This window comes from Nilaparvata lugens, chromosome X (genome assembly GCF_014356525.2).
Source record: "Nilaparvata lugens isolate BPH chromosome X, ASM1435652v1, whole genome shotgun sequence".
NCBI classification, from domain to species: Eukaryota; Metazoa; Arthropoda; class Insecta; order Hemiptera; family Delphacidae; genus Nilaparvata; species Nilaparvata lugens.
This window is the reverse complement of record NC_052518.1, coordinates 79,471,430-79,497,769: the sequence shown is the minus strand read 5'-3', so window position 1 is coordinate 79,497,769 and position 26,340 is coordinate 79,471,430. Positions and strand designations below refer to the sequence as shown.

Here is a 26,340-nt window from a genome sequence, read left to right as displayed (position 1 = left end):
AATTATGTTGTACAGCTTCACTCATGTCAAAGATGTACCTCTTTTTTACATATTGTGCAATCAAATAGTATGAAAAGTTGAACAACTGTTCATTTGAATATTTCTGAAAATCTTCTCCTTTCATAATCATCTGCATAATGTCATCTTTTAGCTTTTGGTGAGAAGCTAAATTTTTTTCATCAAGTTTCTTTTGCACCTCAGCAAACATAATATTGAATGATGTTTCTAGATCAACTACTTTCAAATTATAATCTTGCCTGTTAATAAAGTTAAGTTTAGTTTGTGCAAGTGGATTGTCTTTTAATTCTTTCAATTTAGTTTCTAGCAAATCTGTATCAACATGTTTTAAACTATTGTTTTTACTTTGTTGTTCACATAATGTCTTCAATTCGTCTGATTTCTGATCAAACAACGACCTACTAACATACTTTACCTCAATATCATCACTAATTGATTTAGACAATGTTTTCAATTGTGAATCGAAATACTGTTTTTGTTGTGCTATCTCCTTCATATATCAGACATTGAATGCAATTTACTTTCAAACACTTTTTTAGTAATTAAATCAGACTGTAGTTTTTTGAATATACTAGTTGATATTGCAAGTAATTTGCTGTCTAAATATTTCCTATCTACTAAATCAGATGATTCAGTTTGCAATTTAGTGAATATATTTGTTGATATTTCAAGCAATTTACTGTCCAAGTATTCTTTGTTAACTAGCGGTGATGATTGATCAGACTGTAGTTTTTGGATTATACTAGTTGAAACTTCCTTTAATTTACCATCCAAGTATTCTCTGTTAACTAGCGGCGACGACAATGGATCAGACTGTAGTTTAGTGAATATATTTGATGATATTTCAAGCAATTTACTGTCCAAGTATTCTCTGTTAACTAGCGGTGACAATGGATCAGACTGAAGTTTATTGAATATATTTGATGATAATTCAAGTAGTTTACTGTCTAAATATTCTCTACTTGCTGCCACTAATGACGATGTTGCTGCTGCTGATGATTCACAACCACTGTTTAAAACTAATGGTGCTGTTGTATTAAACACATGATGTGTCCTACCAAATCGATCTATTGTACTACTCACAGCAGTGGCGCTACTGCCCGACATCTCTATCCTTGTCAAGTGTTAAACACATACTAACGACTAAAAGCAACATTGCCACCTAATATAATACCACTTTCTTTCAGTTCTTCAATAATAGAAGCTATTTCAACTGAATGTGATCTATTTCCCGCCTGCTGTGATGAAAGCAGAATATTTAATCTGTCTATCAGTTCATTTGGATTATCCCAGTAGACATACTGTCGACTAGTAGATTCATTTCTTATAAAACCCATACCACTAACAGCTGCTGCTGCATCATCAATCCTAGATCTTTTTGTTTTCCTACTACTTGATGGAAATAAAGATTGAATAATTTGTGATTTATAGCCTGTATTTCTCTTTACATAACCGTGTCTATCTAAATGAGCAGCGGTAAGCTGCAATATATTACGATATTTTCTTAAATCACGTTCTGTGTACAGTTTCTGGTCAGGCTGTTTTTTAAATGGAAGTTCACACAAACCAACTGTTAAACGATACTTATTATTATTGTGGTTAATTAAATAACCATTGGCAATACTAATATCCTTTACACCCATATAGTATTCATTTAGTTTACTATCATAACATATACCATAAGATATACAATTATTTAGTTTTTCATTATGAAATTCACGTATATACTCATCAATAAAATCCACTGTTATTGTTGTTTTATTCAAAATATCACTTACATTAGATCTATTCAAACCCTCATCCACATCCATTTCCTTGCCCGCGTCTTTCTCCTCCTCCTCCTCCTCCTCCTCCTCCTCCTCCTCCTCCTCCTCATCGTCCTCTGATTCTTCTTTAAGTCTGCTACTAGTGTGTGCATGTTGTACAAGTGTATCTTTCAATTGTTTTAGTGGATTGATAATTGGTTCTAATGATTTTTGTCTAATCGAATCATTTTCCCTAATCATACTAGTTAATGATCTATGTTTATTAATAATTGACTTACGCAAACCTTTTATCCTGTCAATTACTTTACTAGTATGACGATGATCACATTGCACTAGTCCTCGTCTTCGTCCTCGCCCTCCTCTTTGTTTTTTTCTTTTTAATTTAATTTTACGCATATTGCTAGTAGTAGAATGATAATTAGTTCTTTCACCTACACTGGCTCAACAACAAATGATGAGAATTGACACATGTCAATTGGTGCTGCTGCTGCTATACACACTTGGATCAATATACTTACCAAGACAATTACGATATTTACCAGCATCTGGTTTACACTCAGTGAAAATTGAAATAAAACTATGATTTCCGCCACCGCTTTGCCATACATCTGAACATAGATTTCTGAATGCAACGAATGTCATATCAGTTCCAACGAAATCTCTAAATATCAATTTTTAATTGTGCATATCCATTTTAAAAATAATCAGCATATTTGCGTTGTCTCTGATATGATGTTTTGAAATTGCGCCATAGCTTTGAATTAAGTACACACAATCTATGCTTTTGTGTCTGCCCATTGTGAAAAAATTACGTATTTGCGGCACACGTGTAACATTCAAATCGTCAAATATTATCAGTGAATGAGTGTCAATATCATTCGGTTGCGGTATACTTTCAATGTTGTCAGATTTATAGTAGTTTACACACTTGAGTTTTGAAAAAACAACATCCAATAATTTATACTTTTCCTGATACAAAGACTTACTGAACAAGTATAGGTTTTTGAATTTTAATCCATTTTTATCGAATATTAAATTCAGCAGTACATTTGTCTTTCCACAATTTGATGCACCACAAATCAGAATTCTAGCTGAACTTGGCAAAAACTCACCATGCTTTTTTCTATCTAGACAATTTTTGCCCACTTGTTTTGTATCTACAATTAGATTATCAAAGTTAACTATTGCTATTGACTCTTTTGCTGCCGTCATAATAATAACAACTAATCATTAACTCTTGCTGCGCGCGCTTGCTGTTTACACATGCGTGTCTACAGTTCAACTATGCTGTTAACATCGCTACATCCGATGTGTGTGTGTGTGTGTGTGTGTGTGTGTGTGTGTGTGTGTGTGTGTGTGTGTGTGTGTGTGTGTGTGTGTGTGTGTGTATACTACAAGCGGTTTATGAATGAAGAAAACACGCACATACAATGTTCACAGTTTATTAAAAATACTAGATACATACAAATTTAGCAGCAGCTAAAATAAGTGTGTTGACAATATCTTACAAAATACAAAGTTGACAATACATAAAAAGTTGAAAATACATACAAAGTTGACAGCTGCATACATAAAAGGTGAAAATACATACAAAGTTGACAGCTGCAGTAAGGTAAGTAGCGACGAATCTGAGACAGTGATAATACATACAAAGTTGACAGTGTTTTTTGCTAATATTATAAAAAATTGTAAATTATTACAAAGCGTGTGTTTTTCCCTTTCACATAATACAGTATAGCTGTTAGCAGCATCACCGCTTCACATGCATTAATTAAGATTAGCCTTTGACATGCAATAATCTAAAATATAAATTAATATCTTTTCTTTCTTCTTATCATCATCATCATCATCTTCATCAACATCAGCTACATTAAAGTCTATTGATTTAATTTGCGAGTAAAGTATGTTTAGTTGCATAGAAAATTGTGCACAGATACAAGTATCTACTACATCAAATACGCTGCTTGCATTTTGAATTGCATCTTTTAAAAATACATTGTTATATGAGCATATACTTAAATGATACCTACTATCATCATCATCAACATTAACACTGACATTACCTAATGTTTTTTTACATAAGCTAACTAGAAAGCATTTTTCAATATCAACACGTTTTACACACATCTCTTTAAGCGTACACAAAAGATCATTCATTCTTTTAATAACACTACACGCATCGTTACCATTCAGCAAATAGAACAACAGTGGCGCATCCATTGCCATTGACATTATGTTTATATCATATCTGAAACAATATGCAAATAAATTTAATGATTTTTGCGCGTTGCACGCAGTTTCTTCTGTTTTACAGACGGAGTAATAATATCACTCTTATCTATCCAGCTAGTTTTATCAAAGCCTAACCATTTAACGAGATATTTATTGTTTGATTTTTGTATTATTCGTTCAACTAAATATGTATTTTGTTCGGACGGTGTTAAGTTTGTTTTCATCAATTGTTCACTATAAAATCTGCCTTGTATGATTTCATTGTTAAGATCGCGAATTACATAGGTTGGCGGTTGTGTGGGATAAACACCGTGAATTATAAACAGTTCTGGCGACCAATTTAATCTAAAACTTTTATCAAAAACCTGACGAAACTTACTTATTCGCACTACGTCGCCTAATGCAAACTTTGGTCGATAAACTGTATGCGGTGGCGGCGATTGCTTTGTCTTTTTCAACTGTAACATGATCAAATGCTTTTCATGACGTCGTCTAACACTGGCCGGTGTCATGCCAATCGCTGAATGAATAGTGTTATTATATTGATAAACAATGTCCGGCAAAATGTTTAACCATTTTTGCGTACCGCTAGCAGTTAGTCGTTCATACAAACGTGATTTCAGTGTTCGGTTCAATCTTTCAACAAAAGCTGCCTTAATTTCAGAAAATACACTGTAATGATTAATGTTTAACCTATCGAATAGTTGTTTAACATCCTTATTGTAAAATTCACGACCTAAATCGCTTTGCACATTTTTTATACCTTTATTTAACACTAATATTCGCGCTAATTTTCGTTCAACTTCTTTTCCTGTTTTAGTTTTTAATGGTTCAGCAAAAGCATAACGTGAAAAACAATTAATTGCAATCAAAACATAACGATAGCTGTTGTTTGCTCTAGCAAATTCTGGCAATTCAATTAAATCAATTTGAATGAGGTCTCTTATTCCTTTCAATATATATTTATGTCTGTTGAATTTTCTTCGCGCTGGACGGTGTAATTCCTGAGCAATTTTCTGTTGCAAATCTGACATATTTGCGGTTTCGTTCTCCCCTACACAAATGTGGGTGCGCGCGTGCTTGTGCCTGCGTGCGTGATTGTTTTTGCTAGAGTTCAGTCACACCTGCAGCACTGCTCTGTTGTCTTCAACAGCGATCTTTCTTCGTCTTCTTCTTCTTCTTCTTTGTCTTCGACGGATGTTGTTTCTGCCACCTTCTTCTTCGTGTTCGACACTGAGCTGTGTCGGAGCGGTGCTTGTTGTATCTAATATGAACTGGTTTCACTAATAGCTTCTTGCTCCACTTTCCTCTCTCTCTCTCTCTCTCTCTCACTGCTGCGATCAGTCTGGCGTAACACCAGAGCCGCTAGCCATTCTGCTCCTATCAATATCTTCTCTTCTTCTCTCTTCTATTAAATAATGACCCCACGCTTTCGTATCTATACCGTTTGATTCAATGTATCTTTTTGTGTCAAATGGTGATAATGCAACTTTGGCACACGATATTTGATAAATATCATGTGAATAACTGCGTAATCGTGAAAAGCATTCACGTTGAACTAATCTATCTGTCAGACATTTCATGTACATATCATATCTTAGTTTATTGTTTATAATTGTTCTTGCTACGCCTTTAGCTGCGTGCTTACTGAATTTTTCATAAGAACTATCCTTAATACTACTACTACTACTACTACTACTACTATTACTACTACTGCTGCTACTAGCACTACTGCTTAGTACATATTCAAAACTGTGAAGTTTTGCGCGAAGACCGCAAAAAGCAGTAATAATACCAGATTTTAATTCATCTTTAAATGTGCCAGGCACACCATGGTTCAATTGACTATAACAACAATGTGTGACAGGATAAGCACTTGTGTCAAAATGTTGAAGATTTTGTTTGATAACTGCATAGATATCGTCCGATTTGATATGATATAGCAACGAGTCTGTATCGCTCATGCATAATTTAACACAGCTTGGATCGAACATTTTCAAGAAAATGTTGTAGTGGAAATTGAACATTGTAAATTTACTCAAATCAAGAATTGAAAAACCAGCATAAATTGGTCGATCTAATTTTATTTCTGTTTTACACATTTGTACAGCGACAATGTCTTTGTCAAACACAATCCATCGTTTACAGCTTGGTTTTGCAATCAAACTTTCCAATTTTTTCTGACAAGTAATTAGCTTAAAATCTATTCTTTTCCTATTATTCTCCATCAATTTTCCGAACAGACTATTTGAAAGAAATTTAAAGAGGGTACGTTCAAATGAATTTTTGCTTCCTTTCTCAGTTGCGCATTCAAATCAATAAACGGTTTAAGCCAGTATGACTGATGAAAAGCGATTACTCTATGTACAGCAGTCAATTTCATGCCCAAGCTTAAATAAAGTTTCAAATTTCTATAGTGGAGTACATATCGTTTACGATTATAAAGGGTGGCTAAAAGACGTGATGACGCGGTGTCGGGAGACGGGCGGCGCGTGGCCGCTTCTCTGCGCAGAGCAACAGTGTTGTCTGTTTGATATGAAGAGAACAGGTTGTAAGGTGGCTGATCTTTTAATGGTGCCAGGGGAAAGCTGTTATGTAATTCGTGTAAATTAACTGGATAGGACAGGTCTGCTTCAACTATATAGCCAGTCTCGGCTTCATTGTGAATGCTTGTAAAATCGCCTAAAGCTGTAATTTCATCTTGTTATAAAAATCTGAAATTTGATTCAGGTAGCTTGTAGGCAATCATTGTATGTGCGAATAAGCTTGTACAATCAAGATAGAGCAAAAAACTATTTTCAATAGCTGGGTTATAATTTGTGCCCATATATTTATTGTTTGCGACTGCATGACGGTGGGGAATGACTGACAGACCACCGCGTAAACCAGATTCTATGAGCAAGTTCATATCAGCATTGCTAATTAATTCTAAACGTACTTCAGTCAAATATAACATTGCATTCAACGAGAAATGTGGTAACGATACAAAGTGTGATACATCCAGTTTGTAAATTGCAAAAAATACAGACCTAAAATTTTGAAAAATATCTGCCAGCAGTAAGCAATCTGACAAAAGGTAAAGATCATGATATTCACCCAATGAGTTTATGTTAAATTCGCGCCAAACTTTCTGTGCATGCTCGTAATCTTCTACTTGCAATGCTGTGTTACTAAGTGTACTGTAAAATGAGTCAATTGCTGGCAATTGCTGTTCTTCAAATTTTCAGCATCTGTTATGTACTGATACGGGTACACGCCTTTACGTAGTAAAAGTTTTTGATGATTTTTATCGTTGAATATTTTACACATTACTTTGAAATTAGTATCAATGTTTCTGTATCACTTGCAAGATTGGCAACAAGTGACTGTAGACTTGAGCTTAAGAATTGATAGCTGTCAAGGAAACGTACTCGATCTACTGTAATTGTGAGGAATTTTTCCGATGAGTTTGCAATACAATCAATTTTCTCCTTTCGTCCTGCTAATGCCTTAACAATGAAATGACTATCATATCCGCGAAAATTATGAAAAAAACAGTTCAATAGTTTTGGTGCTTTTGCATTTAAATTACATGACTTGTGTGTTGCACCAAGAAAATTTCCTGTTGTATGAGAATGGTGCCTAATACGAATTTCGTTGGCTTTAAATTCATCGTTGCACAAAAAACATACTGTACTATTGTTAAAAGCTAATAATTGTTCTTCATTTAATTCAATCATGGGCACTTCTTGTTGCATATCAAAGGAACAGTTTCGACCTATGGCAATGATCTCATCAAGAAATTGCTCAATAATTTTCTTGCCAACGCTTGTAGCTCTATAAACGCATGGGCCACATGTTTGAATAGTTTAGTTAAACTGAATTAAACTAAAAAAAAAATCTAATTGAATTTTTATTGGAGATAGGCGGTGTTGTATGGCTAAATTTCTGCTATAGTGGACTTAGGCGGTGTTGAAATCAGTATCATGAAGCAGTTTCAATCGTTTATTATAGTGCTTGAAATATAAAAAACTGAATGATAAAGATAATGTAAAGTATGAATTAAAGATAGGGTAGATGTAAAGTATTAATGTGCATAAATCAAATCTTGAAATATGGATAATTATAGTAGGTGATCGAATAAAATTCAAAAGTTATTAATTTAGAAAAAATAATAAGAACAAAAGAGTCTATCAGTGTTATAAAAAATTTTCTTCACTCTGCCCTTTCTCTTGCTGGGGGAATCTTTATTATGCCTCATATGGAATGTTGTCGTAGTAATTGTGGCAGTCTACAGGAATGTGAGCCTTGAGCTCTTGTAGGTGGTCCCATTTTGTTTTTTTTATTTTTATTCTTTCATTGTTCAAATGAGGGAATTCAACAATAGCACGGATCTGTTTAGGTCTGACGGGCAAGGGGGCATACTCCTCATCAAAATTAATTTTGTACTCAATAGTACCATCAGGCTTGTGTTTCAAAGCCCTGATATCAGTTACTTTTGGATCTCCTAGTCTCTTTCCAGGGCGAATTGATTCATACACCATAGTCTCCTTGTTTGCATAATTTTTAAAAAATTTGAAGTCCAAGCATTCTGACCTGTAAGGAAAGGGAGTTTTCCTCGCCTCCTTTGCCAATTGAGAGTACTGACTTGGCAGGTATATTTCTCTCACTGTTTTTTTGTTCCTCGTCCCTCTTTTTGGGTTCAAAATGGTATCAATGGTGGAGTGGACACTGTCACACTCCATCATAGTATGCCCCTTGACCAGGAACTTCTGTTCAATTTCGACTCCTTTCTCTCTGGCTAAGTGTAATAAAGCATTGGATATCACACTACTTCTGTTTTGGTAACAACAGCCGTCAGACCAAAGAACTATTGGTTTTAATTCTGTGCTGAGGATCTGTTTCAGGTTGTGAATCACGCAGGAGGCAAAAGAGGATGCGCTCAATTCACTTTGGGTCTCATCCCACCAATAGGTTACTGCGTCCTTTGTTGCATTGTTGTACATTGTGAAATTATGTACACACAATTTCGTTTTGTAGTACATTGCAGAGGCATTCACACAAGGCGCCAATTTTACTGCTTGTGTGTCTTGTGTGAATACATGAATTTCGTTGGCCTTTCCTCTTCTCTTATCATTTTCTTTTTCTGCTTGAGCTTTATCTTTGTTTTTCAAGTGTTGTCTATAATCCTCTTCTGATATCATACCGCTTTTCACTTTAAAACTATTGCAGATATCACATACATCTTTCTTCGGTTGGAATAATGACAGATTCTCTTTATTGAAAATCTTATCAAAAGTAAACCGACTCAAAATAGTTTTCTCTTTGTTTTTACAAACTTCAGCATAAGATTCATACAGCTCTGTCATGGAATCGAAGGTTGGTTCTATGTACAGTTTTGTCGTGCTTGACCTACAATAATGGGAGGGCACAGTAGGTAACGATTTCAAATATTGTATTAAAAAATTTATATCTTCAATTTTTTTTGGCACCCCTTTTTTTGATGAACGTGAGTTTTGTGATGAGCTTACAATTTTGTTATCAACCTGGATAGTACCGTTAGCAGTCGAATGTCCTTCTCCTTTGAACCAATAGCGAATGAACCACTTTTTAATCCCAAGTGTATTCAAAAAAGTTTTCTGACACACTTGTACTCGAATTTCATTTATAACCAGGAAATATTTTGAGTGTTTCACTCCATCTGGAATTCTCAGATTGGCTTCTTCTACGAGAAACATCAACTTTTTCTAACAAACTAACAACATACACTTTTCTTTGGTCCCACGACATTTTCTTCCAAAAACCATTGAAAATCTTTAGTCTCTCATCTTCGGTGATAGTGTTGCATGCTCTCAACTTTGACTTGATACATGCTACGGATTGGCATCTAGGACCTAAAACCTTAGCTTCCCTTTCAATATCATGTGCTACTTTTCCAGGATTACATCTTCTATACCCTATGTAGGCTTCTCCTTTCTGTCTTTTATCATAGGCAACGTTTTTTTTCCAATTCTGTTTATTATCTTTCTTTCTCAATTTCTTTGGCTGCTCTTTCTCATGATTATCTTCTTCTTTATTATCTTTCACAATGTTATTGTTCTCTTTGTCACAACATTCATTATTTTCGTCTATGTCTTCATCCATATTTAGCTCTTCTGCCGTTTGTCCTGCTAGATCCAATTCAGGCAAGTAATCAGGGTCATCAGATTGGCTTGATTCCTCACTAGAACATTCTTCATTGATATTTCCCCTATTTCCAAATGGAGATAATGTTTTATTTTTTTGTGTATTTGTTATGTCCAAAACTGTACGTTCTTCAATATTGCTACATGAGCTTAAATTCACATCACTAAAAATATACGACTTGTAGGAAATTAAATCCGAGCTGACATCGAGTTGACAATCTGGAGTGATATCTTCTTCATTGGTAGTATTGCTGGTCAATGGTCGATGGTCTTCTTGTGTAGTAGTGCCATCATGCTGCGAGACATGTTCCAGATCAGAGCTATTAGGCGCACCACCTGTTCCACCTGCAAAGATCAGACTGATTAAATCAAATGTCCTATCATTTTCTTCTGTAATTATAAACATAAACCTAATAATAGATCGATGTATATTTATATGGAATAAACATTTCTTTCTAATGATCAATGCACAGTATTTTTGGAATACCGAATTTGATGGTAATATATCATGTCATATAATTTATCCATAATACTACACAATCACAAGAATGATGAGGAACAAAAAAATAGGCATAGCCCTCACTATTTCGATCCCAATTTTCAGCCAATTCTCAATTTGGATTCGTACTAATTATTTAGCCCAGTTCACGTTGTTTCACCTCACTGTTATGCTTTTTCCTCTTTAAAACTGAAAAAAATTCCAAGAAAAATTTCATAATTTGGTTTTGTGTAGGCTTATACTTATAAGATGAACTTATAAGATGAACTTCACAATTGAGCTTGTAAAGCTATAAAAAGAACATAAAGAGCAAAAAGTTACCTTGAGAAACTCTCATTGAAGAATCCTGATAAGGAATATTTTTTAGAGCTACTCCAATTAACTTGGATGTGAAGCCCATAGATTGGAGGAGTTCTTCATCACCACTTGAAAGTCCAACATCATCAATTGAAACATCGTCTCCTGAGTCTGACATGATTGCTGAAAAAATGAACAATTTATTGAAACTCATATATATTTAGATGGTCACAATAATAAATAAATAAATTATAATTAGGCCTAATAATAATTATTGTTTATTCATTTATCTGACAGGAAATAATGCACTTAATAGGATTAAAACACAGGCAAAAACGCCCAAAACGTCTTTTTCCCAATTTTGTTGAATAAAATAGCCTAAAGGTTAGGTAAATATAGGTAGATATAGATCAAAAATAATTTCTTTTAATGTTTATATTGAATATTGATTTAATATTTTTGATATTTTCAAATTCCATTGATTTGCAATTCACAAAAGTAGGTAAATTATTCATCTAACATCATTCAAATCATTCATTAAACTCCGCCCAAGTCCATGTCTGAAAAGCAATTTTAAGAACAAAATCCGCCTATCTCCTATTACATTTTCCTCAGCATCAAACAAGTATTAAATTAATCCTAAATCGTGAATCCATTACCTCGAATCATCATATTATGATTGAAGTACAGAATAAACTAGTAACAATAAACACAGGAATAAATAAATAATATAAAATTACCTTTATTTCAAGCCGGTTACGAGTTGCAACTGAATCCTCCATAAGCACAATGTTCAAACTGAAGGAGTTGAGCGGTATTGTTTCTTGACCAGCTGATTGGCGGAGTTAGAAGAAATTGATTTACAGCGAATTCTATCGGTTTATGAGTGAAACTACATAGTCATAGTGTAGCTAAACACCGTTTGGAGCGTTTGCAACAATAAACCAGATTTTGAAAAAAATGTCACATAGGCGGTGTTGTTTCTTAAGCGACGATATGTTGATTATTGCACTTCATTTAACTTACCTTGTGTGTGTGTGTGTGATCAACAACTGTGCACAACTGATGTACAATCATTGTTCTACATGACTATTTATAGTCAAAGGTTAATGACTTCACACAGACATGTTCAGACATGTCTGGTCATGCATAGCTGCACACACGTGTCATGCATGAATGCATTCAGTTGCATGTCACTGCAAACTTAGTTTGCCAGCAGACACGATGGGAGTCAAGTCAATAGGACAAGAAATGAAAATAATCATAGTATTTGTTACATTCATGATATACACAATTAGTATGATATTACTCTTATACTATACTCTGAGTACTTGTACATTGCACAATATTAGAGTTGAAAATGTGTTAAATTTTTCATCATTGAACCAATCTGTAAAAGACAGCAGCAGCAGCAGCAGTACTGCCAATTTGAGCGTAAAAGCTTATAATAAAGCACATATATTATCTTATATAAGACTATGTGTTCAATCTCAAATGAATTATAAAACATCAAAATTATTTGATGATGGACTAGACAAATGGTATGCTTATATGAATGATCAACGTAAGGTTATTTGTAATTTTTTCAACAATTATACAGCATTGAACAGTTGTATAAACATAAACCCATCGTCTGGTGATAGTATTTCGAATTTTCTACTAATAACAACATTACAACTTTGTAATATTTTTGATAGCGAGCCGGAGCCGACAACGGTTAGGTCTTAAGGGGATTAACTAATTTCTATTTAGTCAGGTTTCAACATTGCTATTGAAAGGATGGTAGCAAAAAAGTCTTGTCATCGTCGATGAGTGCGACGTAAAATTGGCACTGGTATTTTATCGAAACTTAGCGGATTTGCATCAACCACCCTTAATAAAATTGTCGATACATTACCCCTGGAGTTGCATATCCCCTCCTACCGCTTTTGCGGACCCGGCACCAAATTAGATAAAAGATTAAGGAGGGGGGACAAAGGAATAAATAGTCTGGATGAAGCATGTAAAGAGCATGATATAGCATATGCGCAGCATAGTGATAATTCGTCGCGAAATGTGGCTGATCGTCGTTTGGCTGATAAAGCATGGTCTGTTTTTAAAAATCCAAACACAGGTTTAACTGAAAAAGCAGCCGCATACTTAGTTACAAATTTGATCAAAGCTAAAGCTGCCTTTGGTGGGGGTAGAGTACAACGGAGGCGGCGGCGGAATAATAGAAGAGAAGGTTGGAAAAATAATTCATCACTACAAGAACAAAGAAGTGCACATTTACGACAAAAAGCAATTAAACATTTAAGTAAGCACATAGCTGGTCAAGGTTTTTATTTAAGACCATATGCGCCCTTGTATAAAGGCGGTAGAATCATTGAATCACCTTCACAAAGAAGAAGAAGGACAACAAAGAAGAGGAGGAGGAGGAGGAGAAGAGCACCAAAGAAAGTGAGAAAATGAAGATTAATATACAAGGACCACTGTCAAATTATGATCTACTAGATTGGGCTGATATTTTAGATATTAAATTGTGTGGTATTTATATGATTGATACATTGCCAAAAAGAATTAATTTAAATGAAAAATCGATCATAAATTTAGACTCGATCATGAACAGTGGAACACACTGGGTGGCTTACAAAAAACATGCACAAAAAGTATATTATTTTGATCCAATTGGTAATTTACAGCCGCCCATACAATTGATAAACTATTTCAAACAACAACCAAATGTTGAAATTTATTTCAATTATGATCAATTACAAACACTAAATAGTAATGTATGCGGTCATTTTTGTCTTTTATTTCTTGCAGATGCGTTATAGCAGACAGTTCACTTGTAGATGTGTATGAAAGAAGGTGGTAAAACAGTAGTACACAATGGTTGTAATAACATTATCATCTAAAGACAGTAGCAGCAGCAGCAGTTGTTTAATTGAAGTACTTCCCACTGTACTAGAGCTAGACGCACGCTATCAATATGAAATTGGATTGATTAATTTATGGACATACAATAGTGTACCGAATATAATTAAAAATGTCAACTCATCTTTTAAGTATGGTGATAGCTTGATTGATTTGGATACAGGCTCCTACGAAATTGATCGTATAATAAATGAAATAAAGAGAAAATTGAACGTTGATAGTTCAAATCTAATTATACAAGGAAATAATAAGACAATGCTATGTGAATTGAAAGCGGATAAAGATGTTGATTTAACAATGAACACATCACTAGCCGATATACTCGGTTTTGATAGAGAAATTCTTGTAGCAAATAAATGGCATTATTCTAAACGTTTAGTATCCATTACAAATATAACATCGTTCCAGGTTACTTGTAATATTGCATGCGGCAGTTATCGAAATGGGCAAGAGGTTCATACAATTTTTGAATTTCTACCAAAGGTTGCACCTGGTTTTCTAATAAATGAATCACCATCGCCAATTATTTACTTTCCATTAAACACGCACAGAATTCAATCTATTGTAATTCAAGTAGTTGATCAGAATGGTAAACTAGTTGATTTCCGCGGCGATAGTATAACAATAAGAGTACACATTAGAAAGAAGGAATAGAGAGAGAGAGTGAGGCGGCGGTGGATCAAGCATGTGTTAGAATGATGTGAGCATTAGTCACGCAAACAACACAAGCGAGAGAGCGCGAGCAAGAAGGAATCGCGCTACAGAATGGGTTTTGTTGTGTATAACAACCTAGGTGCGGCAAGGAGGAGGGAGTGGAGTGGCGGTAGGACTGCTTTTAGCATGCAGCAACAATTGCCGACACCGGTTAGTACTTATCAGTCCGTGAAACTGATAACACATAATCGAGCAAGGTTTTTAGAAAAGCTTGGTTTTAAAATGAATTGGAAATATGTCATCAAAACACGCGGCGGCGGCGGCCGCAATTGGTGACATACTAAATGTTGAACAAGACATACACTATTATTCAGATATAACAAAATTTGATTATCATACGCATGCGCCGTATGGTAATTTGAAATTTAATAACAATGATGAAATACGTTTGTCGAAATCGTCTCATGACCTTATTTCATTAGTTGCAAAATCTTTTCTTATTGTTGAGGGGAAAATTACATGTACAAAACCGCCGCCAAAAGACAAACCTGATGATCCGCTGGTCGAGGCTGTATATACGCTCAGTTCAAATGCAGTAGCACATATGTTTGATGAGATACGATTTGAGTTGGCAGGTACAGTCGTTGCAAAGAGTCGACTAGTAGGTATTACTTCTACTATTAAATCATATTTAGTGAAACAACTAAACGATAAAAATACATATGATTTAGCAGGTTTCACTGATAGTGCATCAACACTAACTAATAATACTTTTGCTTATTGCGTACCGTTAAAATTACTTCTGCCATTTTTTGAAGGTTTTCAACATGTAATTTTGAATATGAGACAAGTGCTTGTGCTTTTGAGATCCTCAACAGATATTAATTGTATTCAGTCGCCGCAAGCAACATCAATGTCATTGGAAATAACAAAATTGCTTTGGAAAGTGCCCTATATTCATGTAGATGATCATTTAAGATTGAAATTTCTGAAAATTGTTGATCAGGATAGGCCATTGAAAATTGCATTCAGAAAATGGGATATCCACGAATATCCTCAGCTGCCGAACAGTGTTAGCACGATTTGGACTATAAAGACGGCTTCAAAAGCTGATACACCGCGATTTGTAATATTAGCATTTCAGACAAACAGGAAAAATGTAATGGGAAAGACAATGTTGAAATTTGATATGTGCAAATTGCATGATGTTAAACTTTTCCTGAATAGTGAATATCTGCCATATGATCGTATAAATGGAAACAAACAACTTTTGTACAAAATGTTTATTGAATTTGCGCCCAGCTATTATAATTTAGGACTTCATACTGATTATGGTACAGTTGTAGATTATAAAACTTTTACTGATTGCTGTCCAATAATTGTACTAGATTGTTCACATCAAGCTGATCATTTAACATCGTCAACAGACATTCGATTGGAAATGGAGTTTACAGAAAATGTGCCAAATTTAACGACTGCATATTGTATTTTGATAAGTGACACATTAGTAGAATACAAACCATTGAGCGCATTAGTTCGTGAAGTACAGTAATTTGACGCAAGAGCAAGCTATGCATGACGGTGTGAAGGAGGAGGGGGGTATATAAAAGTGTGTGTATGAACAGTAATTACATCAGTGTTCAGTTGTAATGTGTTCTAATAGCTTGAATAATAACATAGATATTCCTCAGTCGTCGTTATCATCATCATCATCATCATCATCATTGTCATCATTGACAAAAGCAAAATTTGATGCATTTGTACATAGAATGTGTGCATGCACCGACGGACAACAGAAAATGGACGATGATGAGCAAGTATCAACAAAATTTCGAGACTTTGGCATACAATGCGACTTGGATAAAGAAGAAGAAGAATTGGAGAAGGAGGCAGCAAGAATTGAGGAGGAGAAGAGAGAGACGAAGAATAATGTTCGTGAAGAAGAATGGGACAGGTTTTCGAAAAATGATGACATTGATTTTGCTGTAGTCGAGTTTCATTTTTTCAAAAGTGATGATAATTTTATCATTATTAAAGAGGTAGCCATAATCGATTACAAACTACGACATATTGTGCTACACTTTAAATCACCATTTCCGAAAACATTACTGAGTAGAAAAATGTACCGTGATGTCAGTTGGCTTGAACATAACTATCATAAAATTAGATGGGACCAAGGCGACTTAATTTACACTGACGCGCTGCTTGCTTCATATTTGCAAAATTATACCACAATCTATACAAAGGGAAGAGAAAAAGCACAGTTTTTGAAAAGGTTACACGACAATGTGCTTACTATGCCGGAGGATATTCAAAAACCAGACTATACAATGTTTGAAAATTCTTGGTGTTTTAGTGTATGCAAAATTCATAACAAATCGTCCAATGCCCGGTGTGCACTTTTCAGTGCGTATCATTATTTGACAATCTTGATGTGTAACAAGCAAACAAAGGAGAATAGTGCTGCTTCAATGCCTACAAACAATATGAGTTCATTGAATCGTAATGCTGCTGCTGCTGATATCGATTATACATGCGAAAATAATAGAATGGAAAGTATGAAACATTGTAAACTGCTAACTAAACAACGAAGACGCAACTATGCCCGACAAGGTTTTTATTTTGATGGGGAAAGCATACTGTGTGTTTATTGTGGATTTGATTTGATTTCGCATAAAGCGAGAGTATGCAGTCTGACCTGTAGCGAAAATGTTGGTAGTGGTGGAAGGGAGAAGCGAAAAGCAATAAATTTCACTGTTCTAGTACCACTCATTTAGAGTACCTTCGGTAGCAGCAGATTGAAGAGCTATAATGAATCCACAAACTTGGACTTATGCGCCAGAATGTTTAGAAATTAAATTACAAAACTACATTGAATGGTATGATTTGTGTCAAAAAGCAATAGAGACAAAAAACAGTAGTATTGCTAGATAATTGAAAGCAATATTTCTAAATACAGTTAATATTAACGATATCAGTGATTACTTAGCTTATTACAGACCCTTTAGTTTGAATGTAAACAAGCTAATAAGAATTGAAAAAGAAATTTTAAGATCGCTCGAGGTGAACAGAGGAGAAGAAGATGCGACTAGCTGTAAAGAAGAGGTGAACAGCGGAGAAGAAAGGAATGCGGCTACATGTAAAGAAGAAGCGACTAGCTGTAAAGAAGAAGAGGTGAACAGCGGAGAAGAAAGGAATGCGGCTACATGTAAAGAAGAAGAAGAAGGTAGAAAGCGAGAGTGCGTGTAAAGGTGACGGAGGGGAGACAACATCATGATACGGCGGGAAGTCAACAGAAGGAAAGGTGTTAGGAGGCGTGGCGGAGGGGAGAACGAGTCAACAGAAGGAATGTGTAAAAGTGGAAGGAGACGACAGGAAACGGAATGGGAGGCGGTTGTGGGGGACTGACGGCTAAACAGGTTTGCTCAGTCTTTAACCGACAACCCACATTGAAGCAAGCATAGCTTATTACTCTTGCACTCGAACGCGCGCGCGGTAAGCTTTTATTATGGATCACCATCTACAGAGAAGCAACACCAGCACTGGAAATGATAGACTTTTTAGTATGAAGTCATTCAATTATATTTCGAAAACTGAATATCCAACGGTCTCACTCAAAGATCTTGACCATGATTCGTGGTACCGTGTTGTACACGCTAGATTGGTGAGAACACAGCAGGGACAGCGAATCATAATGAGGTTATACGATCATGACAGCAATGGTGACTATTATTGCGAGGTTTACTTACCTGAGAAGTTTCTGAGTGTATTGAATCTTCAAACACTTGAGGATTTCAACAAACAAAAACTCTATCTGAAGTGTGTACAGCGAGAAGGTAAATCGCCTCTTGTTCTTCTAGAAGAAGAAAGGAATATATGAAAAAAATAAAAAAAAAAAAAACCCATTCCCATCATTGATTGTGCAATAGGCCTAATGTTGATTAATACTTTGTAATGAATAACTATAGTAGTATGTAGAATAGATTAGCCTATCTATTCTACATCCTATTATAGTGACATTCAATTAGAGTTTTCTCAATATGGGGATAGCACATTAAAAAAAGCGCCACCATTCCTTTTACAGCATAGTGTGGGGAAAATGACATCTCATACTAACAAATATGAAATGTAATTTTTTTCATTCTTCCTGTGGTGGAGGAAAAAAGGAACATGCACTATATTGTTGTGCAATAGGCCTAATGTTGATTAACACTTTGTAATGAATAACTATAGTAGTATGTAGAATAGATTAGCCTATCTATATACATCCTATTATAGCGACATTCAATTAGAGTTTTCTCAATATGGGGAAAGCACATTAAAAAAAGCGCCACAATTCCTTTTACAGCATAGTGTGGGGAAAATGACATCTCATACGAACAAATATGAAATGTAATTTTTTTCATTCTTCCTGTGGTGGAGGAAAACAAGGAACATATTATTGTAGTTTAATTTGCACCAAACTTTGTGCGCTAGTAGTGTAGTTTGAGAGTTTAGCGCTAGTAGTGTAGTTTGAGAGTTTAGATATCTGTGATTTTAAAGATTTAAAATGTGGGGATATTTTTAATATGCTAATTGGCACCACTTAGAAGCAGGTGTTAACTGGGGCAGATGTCAGAACACCTGCTACAACAAAGATGGCCGTCGGGGGCACTTCCTGGGTAGGGGAACCTCTTGGTTGGGGGCGGGGACTTTGGTGGGGGATGACAGATGTTTTTGACACCTGCTACAACAAAGATGGCCGTCGGGGCCTGGGGAACCTCTTCCTATTGGTTGGGGCGGGGACTTTGGTGGGGGACAAAATGGCCGACACTAGGGAAGGTGGGTAGAGGGCTGCCATTTTTACCACGCCCCCTCGCTTCCTATTGGCTGGGGGCGGGGCCAAAATGGCGGACTGGGGCAGGGGGGTGGAGGGGGGCGTGGCCACGCCCCTTGCTTCCTATTGGCTGGGGGCGGGGCCAAAATGGCGGACTGGGGCAGGGGTGGTGGAGGGGGAGGCCACACCCCTCGATTTCTATTGGATAGGCAGCTCTCTCAAAACACCACTACTCACCTCCAGAAAGTTCATTGCCACGAGACTGTATTCTCCGTGCTGATATTTGCTGATGGTTTTTAGGAAAACTTGTTAACTCAAACTTTTCAACAACCGTTTTAATTACCGACGAGGCACACTTTACAAGAACAGCTATCGTTAACGTCCACAACCAACATATTTGGGCAGATGAGAATCTTCATGCCATCAATCCTAATCGTCCACAACATCAGTTTTCAGAAAACATTTGGGCAGGAATCATAGGAGATCATCTATTTCTGTTCGAGCTTCCTCCCACGCTTAATGGCATAATCTATTTAAACTTTTTGAGAGAGGAGCTATTTATCTTACATGAAGATGTACCTCTTCAGTTGCGCCAAAACATTTGGTTTATGCATGATGGAGCTCCAGCACACTTCAGTGTTGCTGTTCGTGAACATCTGAATCACAGCTTTCCAAATCAATGGATAGGCCGAGGTGGGCCAGTACCATGGCCAGCTAGGTCACCAGACTTAAATCCTTTGGATTTTTATCTTCGGGGACACTTGAAAACCTTAGTATACAATACTCCGATTGATACCATTGAAGAACTCCGATTAAGGATTTTGAACGGAATAGAAATGATAAAGCAGACTCCTGGAATATTTTAACGGGTCCGACAATCGATGAGAAGATGTCTGAACATTCTGCATTCAGAACAAAGGAGGTCACTTTGAACATCATCTTTAGTCTTTTGGTATAAGTTTAATGTCATTTAGATATGTTACTTTCATATAAAAATAAAACTTTTCATAAAAAACGAATATTTTATTTGCAATCAGCTACAACCTATGAGTTATTAGTTCTCTCCTCATAAAACAGCAAATTTTTGTGGTGTAATGTACTACATAAGAATACATTTCATTCAACTATTATTTGAATTTAGTTTACACAGCTTACATCATTCTTTTCAAAATTAAATTTTCTACAATTTTCATTTCAAAAAATTATATGTTTACTGGTCATTAAAGAAAGTTATTGAGCATCAAACGTAGAAGTCTGTGTTTTTCTACTTAGATTTTTTTGCATATTTCAACTTTTTTCTCAAAAACTACTAACACTACAGCTTCCAGACTAGTTTTATTCAATTTTTCAGATATTTTTCCATATGAATTCAGCATAAGTTTTTTCAAAAACTAGTTCCCAAACAATTCAGCATCGGTGTATTTCACCAGAGGGATTGAATTCCGGGCGAAATCTTTCACTCTGTATAGCTCGCTAATGAAGCGTTTATGGATATATGTTTATAAGAACATTTTTTCTTATTTCCACCTCTACTATCACGTATTGAATTATTTTACCATAATTATGAATCACCCTGTATATATATTCATTTATATACATTCGGCTCAAACAAAAGCCTCTCTAAATGGAGGTAGAATGATAAGGTTGACAACTTTTAGTTCTGTTGTCTCAACATTTTTTTTTCAAATCACTTTTAAAAAGTTCATGTAGTACCTACTATTGTGTTTGAGACACTTCTGGCGCTATCATAGTTCCACCACTATTCTGTTCCACAGTCCTATCTCTTGCAGTCGTTGTGTTGTTAACTATATCTATAATAAGTTAAAAAGCTGGTTTATACACGTACGGGATAGGAAAATTATGTATGACGCATCATCACGTCTGAACTACTGGACTAATTAACTTGAAATTTTGCATATAGATTCTTAATTAACCAAGGATGGTTATAGGCCTATTTTAAATTTCTCAAAATTTCATTACGTCATATTTCAGATTGTCAAGTTTTAAAATAGATCCTTGCGGAGCACAGGTTCCTGCTAGTAATTAATAAAACTTATTGTAGTAAAAAATTCAGATCATCTATTAATAGCACAAAGCATCCCTCCACTTGCTCTACCAAATCTAGTCACTCTTACTGCATGAACCCTTTTCATTTCAAAACTTTGAAATGAAATAATTATAGTTATTTGTATGTCTAGAGTGAAAATTACGACTTTTTCTCCCTGTGGGAAAAAGTTTGAAGTTCCCTACCCTAGTGGAAGTGATCAATGAAGATCAATAAAGAAAAATGTATTGATATCAATAGGTATTTGGGCCAATACACATCAATAGGTATCCATGGATATGTATTGATGTGTATTGGCCCAAATACCTAATGATATCTATACAAATCAATACATATCCATGGATATCAATACATAACCAGCTGTATTGATATCAATACACATCAATACATTTCCATGGATATGTATTGATGTGTATTGCCCCAAATACCTAATGATATCGATACACATCAATAGGTAGCCATGAATATCAATACATAACCAGCTGTATTGATATCAATACAGATCAATAGCCATCTATAAGCAGCCTGCCCCCTTTATAGAAAAAATCCTCTTTTAAATCTAGGAGAGCAGCTTAGGATGAAGATAACATTTGCAAGGATTATAATATTCTAACCCAGCTGCGACTAGCATCAGACAAGGGAGTATATACCTGTTTAATTACCTATAATCAACATAAGTAAATTGGGTTCAGTGAATAGATGTCTATTGACATATTGATGAAAAATTAAGGAATGTAAATAGTTAAGACATAAATAATGTGAAAAGTTGTTTATTAAAATAACTCATATGCATGTAATTTATCTATGAAGAAAGGTCCTTATTGTGGTGCTCCAGATTACTTTATTATCTTCCTGTTTGAAGTAGCAATTTTTTGAGCTACATACCGGTTTATGTTACTGCACCTCAATTCAATCTCAATTTTTGAAGCATTCAGATTTTCCTCCAGGATCCGGTGTTTGAACATTTCTAGAACAATAACAGTTCAAAGTATAAAATCTTGAAAAATTAGAAAATAAGGATTTTATTTCCTGAATTAATCTTCTAGCAAATTTATTTAATAGCCTAAAAATGTATTCAAATATGCATGACTCTCCCTCTCGTGAAAGGAAAGTCCAAGATAACGTAAGAGCGTTTTTTCTCGTGAAAATGATGTCCTCACAGTTTTACATTACAACGTCATATTCTGGTGGAAAAGTCGAGAAAACACCATTTTTTTCACGTGAAAAAAGGTGGAAATGTTCCAACTTTTCACGTGAAAAGTACATGAAACTAAAAATAACGTTTTTTTTGTTTTTACATTTTTACGTTATACTGAACATGTAAAAACTCTCAGAAAAGAACATGAATAAAACGTTTTTTCTACATTTCTTGTCTCACATTTGGTCATTTCTTTCGCATGAAAATTTCCCAAAATTCACATGAAAATAACGTTTTTTAAAATACATTTTTACAATATTTTATTGTGAAAAGATAGAGAAGGATTACCTTTATAATTCTAAATAAATAACCTTTTCAATTCTTTATTTTTACATTAAAAATCTATAAATCTTATAAAACTTTTGAATAACCACAATATAATTTGGAGTAAATTCTCTACCCTAACTTTACAATAATTTTACACAAAACTGAATAAAAATTAAATTGAACCATCATGTCCTATTCAGACAAATGAATTTTTCCAGGTGATATATGCAATCTAACAGCTGGACACTATAATTACAAAAAGAAAGCTCATTTTGATTTGTAATCATTCAACAACTGACAAATTTCAAATATTTTTCATGTAAGCTTCTTTTTTTAGCTTTTTAACTTTGTATCAGCCATTTGCTTGTATTATAGTGAGGTCCACGTTATAATGGCAGTGTGTGATTTGCAATGGTGTTGCTATCCTTGTCTATCGTTCAACAAAGCAGATGGCGCTATCTCTTTCACACATTGCGATGGTGCAACATCGTTTATCAACAATGTAGAAATTCAACTAATTGACAAAATATTCAATCTCAATCATGAAAATTTATTATCACATCTTTAAAAAATTCATTTTTTTGACAAATAAAATATGATTAACTATTTTCAACAATAATGAACAGTTAAATTGATCAGATATACCAGTATCAGCTGTTTGGGTGGCAAGGCTGAGATCTGGCAACCCTTTTTTCCTATCTTCCTACACTGCCATAATAACGTGGACCTTACTATATAGCCTTGCATCACCCATTGAGAAAAAACCATAAATGTCTGGATGGCCAATAGGGAGATTTTTGCTTTAATAAAATGAAGAAACAACAATAATTTATATTAAAATTGAATTTATTTTCGAAACATCCCAGTCTTCAACCCTTCAATAAGTTGGAGACTGTTGTAGATATAATACTGTAACTTTTAGGATAAGTTATTGGTCGAATACTCCACCTTTTGACATACAACTGAATTTCAACCTCTCATAAGGGGGTGACTTGGGGGTTGTAACTCAAAAATTTTGAATGTAAATACCCATTGTGTGATACATCATCTTGAAAGCCTTCTCAAAACGAGAAAGAAGACATCAATAAAAATTGTCTATGATACTTTTATCCAAAATGGCGGCTGATTGAAGTTTTAGTTTTTAAAGAAATAATTGATGAAATTCAATCAGCCGCCATTTTGGATAAAAGTATCATAGAAGATTTCTATTGATGTCATCTTTCTAGTTTTAAAAAGACCTTTATGTATCACACAATGGGTGTTTACATTAAAAATATTCGAATTACAACCCCTCATTTCTTTACAAACTATAACTTCAATCAGCCACCGTTTTGGATTCAAGTTTCATAGTACATTTTAATTGATGTTATCTTTCTTGTTTTAAAAAGCCCTTTGAAATAATGTACCACACAATGGGCGTTTACATTAAAAATATTCGAGTTACAACTCTTAAGTTACCATATTATATATTCTGAACCTAGTCAACCCCTTATGAAGGGGTTTAAATTCAGTTGTACGTCAGAAGTTAGAGTATTTGACCAGTAACATATCCTGGAAGTTACAGTATTATATCTACGACAGTGTCTAATTTATTGAAAGGTTCCCATACATATGACTCACTCTGTATAATTACTAACTATAAATGATTAGCACAAGCCTAGAGCTCATGTGAGCATCACCCATAGAAAAAATTGTTTGACTTTATATTCTGTTTCAAAATAATCAAAATTGAGACTTAGATTTCTCTTTGCTGGTAAACCGAATTTTTGAAGACTTCAGCCAGTCTTTGATTACTGCTTCCATGTCTTTTTCTTTTGTGTTGGAGAATTTCATCACCACAGGTCCTATCAGAAATGGAACAAAAGTTTACTTATAATTTATTGAACATATTTCAAACAATATTTCTTGACTGGAAAATTAAAAAAACACACATGTTGCAAACACACAGTCTCTTTCTCTCTTATTATATAAAATATATATTGCTTAAATGAGAGGACTACAACTATAGTTTTTCTAAATTGGAATAAGAAATAGAGCTATTAATATAAATAAATGAATCACTTGCTTGTTGAAAAAGTCTAAATAAAGCCTGCCGCACCAGCAAACAACTGAATAAATTCTATTAGAAAGCAATTAAATGATATCTACTAGGCTACTTCAATTCAAATAAACTATTCAAAATTATTCGAAGTATAAAATAAAGATATCTTATAATAATGCTCACTATTCCATTAAAATTTATCTAGCCATTAGTCATCTAATCTATCTATCCACAGTCATATATTGCTATTAAGTTCATTATATTAAGATGAGTGTAGATTAGGCTAGTAGCCTACCTATGTGGTGACTTGAATTATTTAGGCTAAAAAGATATTTTTTGAAACTTATGTTGCTTTCCGTGACGAGACACTATATTCTATACAATAACTTTGTTGTAGTTCAGACACTGTGCTACTTATAATAATAACATTTTAATAACATTTATAATAATTTTATTGGAAAAAACACTTACTTTTCTTGGAGTATTGAGGAATGCATTTCACTCCTCAGGAGCTTCATCAGGCTGATATTTTGCTCCTCAGGAGTAAAATGCATTCCCCAATACTCCAAGAAAAGTAAGTGTTTTTTCAAATTAATATATACAATGATTCAGTGACTGAACTACAACAAAGTTAGACATTTTTGTTACACATTTCAATTTATATATGCTAGCATTCCCCTGGAATGTGTTTGCCTAGAATAATAAATGTTTATTTCCAGCACAGATAGATTTAAGAGGTTTACTTTTATTATTATTGAAATTATGCCATAAATAATTCATTTGGGCTATTTTATGAGGCTTTGAGGTTAGTCCAAGTATCTAAGACTATAATAAATGTATTATTTCATTATACAGTACATCAATAAAAACAAAATCACTTGACTTACCTTAAACTGGATCTTTTACAAAAATCACAAAACAACAGACACCAAAAAATCCGTTACAATCCAAATGTTGCATTGCCAAAGCCATTGACCAACAACCGCCTTCCCATGATCAATAAACCCACTATCGATAAACCTACTATGAAAATATCGCTATATCATAGATATTCAATTATTTATAATTATACATTTTTAAACTTGTTTGGGAATCATTATTCAAATTACATTTTTTAAATAAGTAAAAGTGAAATACTGTACTAATTTCTACATTGTCCAATGCAATAAAACCAGTTTGCCCCAGAAAAAAGTTGGAATTTGTTTGTTTAATATATCGATTGTTGGAACTTCGATACGTTCATCTCATAGTATCAATATATTGATATTTTAATTCCATACCATAGTAGGCCTATGTGGGAATTTCAAAATTAATGATATTGACAATCTTATTAAAAAATTTGATATTTCAGGTGCGGGTTAATGATTTTTATGGGGGGACATTTGTGCTTGACACTGAAATAATGTT

At 34.4% G+C, this 26,340-nt stretch overlaps 2 protein-coding genes across 3 annotated transcripts in view; both read right to left on the bottom strand.

Moving 5' to 3' along the window:
- Positions 1-26,340, bottom strand: part of LOC120354470 — a 172,580-nt gene that overhangs the window by 64,856 nt on the left and 81,384 nt on the right. The gene's annotated exons all lie outside the window — the stretch shown is intronic.
- LOC120354469 lies at positions 7,987-12,260 on the bottom strand. Of its 2 annotated transcripts, XM_039441673.1 has the most exons (3): positions 11,717-12,260; positions 11,001-11,159; positions 7,987-10,525 (listed from the first exon to the last, which is right to left on the bottom strand). In XM_039441673.1, the coding sequence occupies exons 2-3, from the start codon at positions 11,152-11,154 to the stop codon at positions 9,657-9,659; spliced, it is 1,023 nt and encodes a 340-aa protein (XP_039297607.1). In that variant the 5' UTR covers positions 11,155-11,159; positions 11,717-12,260; the 3' UTR covers positions 7,987-9,656. The 2 variants fall into 2 exon arrangements, with proteins under 2 accessions (XP_039297607.1, XP_039297606.1); XM_039441672.1 differs by lacking the exon at positions 11,717-12,260 and having other exon boundaries at positions 11,001-11,299.

What these genes read in the sequence shown, in the direction of transcription:
- LOC120354469 (XM_039441672.1), bottom strand. Translation starts at nt 11,190, where the DNA reads ATGAGTTTCAATAAATTGTTCATTTTTTCAGCAATCATGTCAGACTCA. An exon ending in TTCAATGAGAGTTTCTCAAG is followed by an intron (nt 10,526 to 11,000) that starts GTAACTTTTTGC and finishes TGATCTTTGCAG; the next exon opens with GTGGAACAGGTGGTGCGCCT.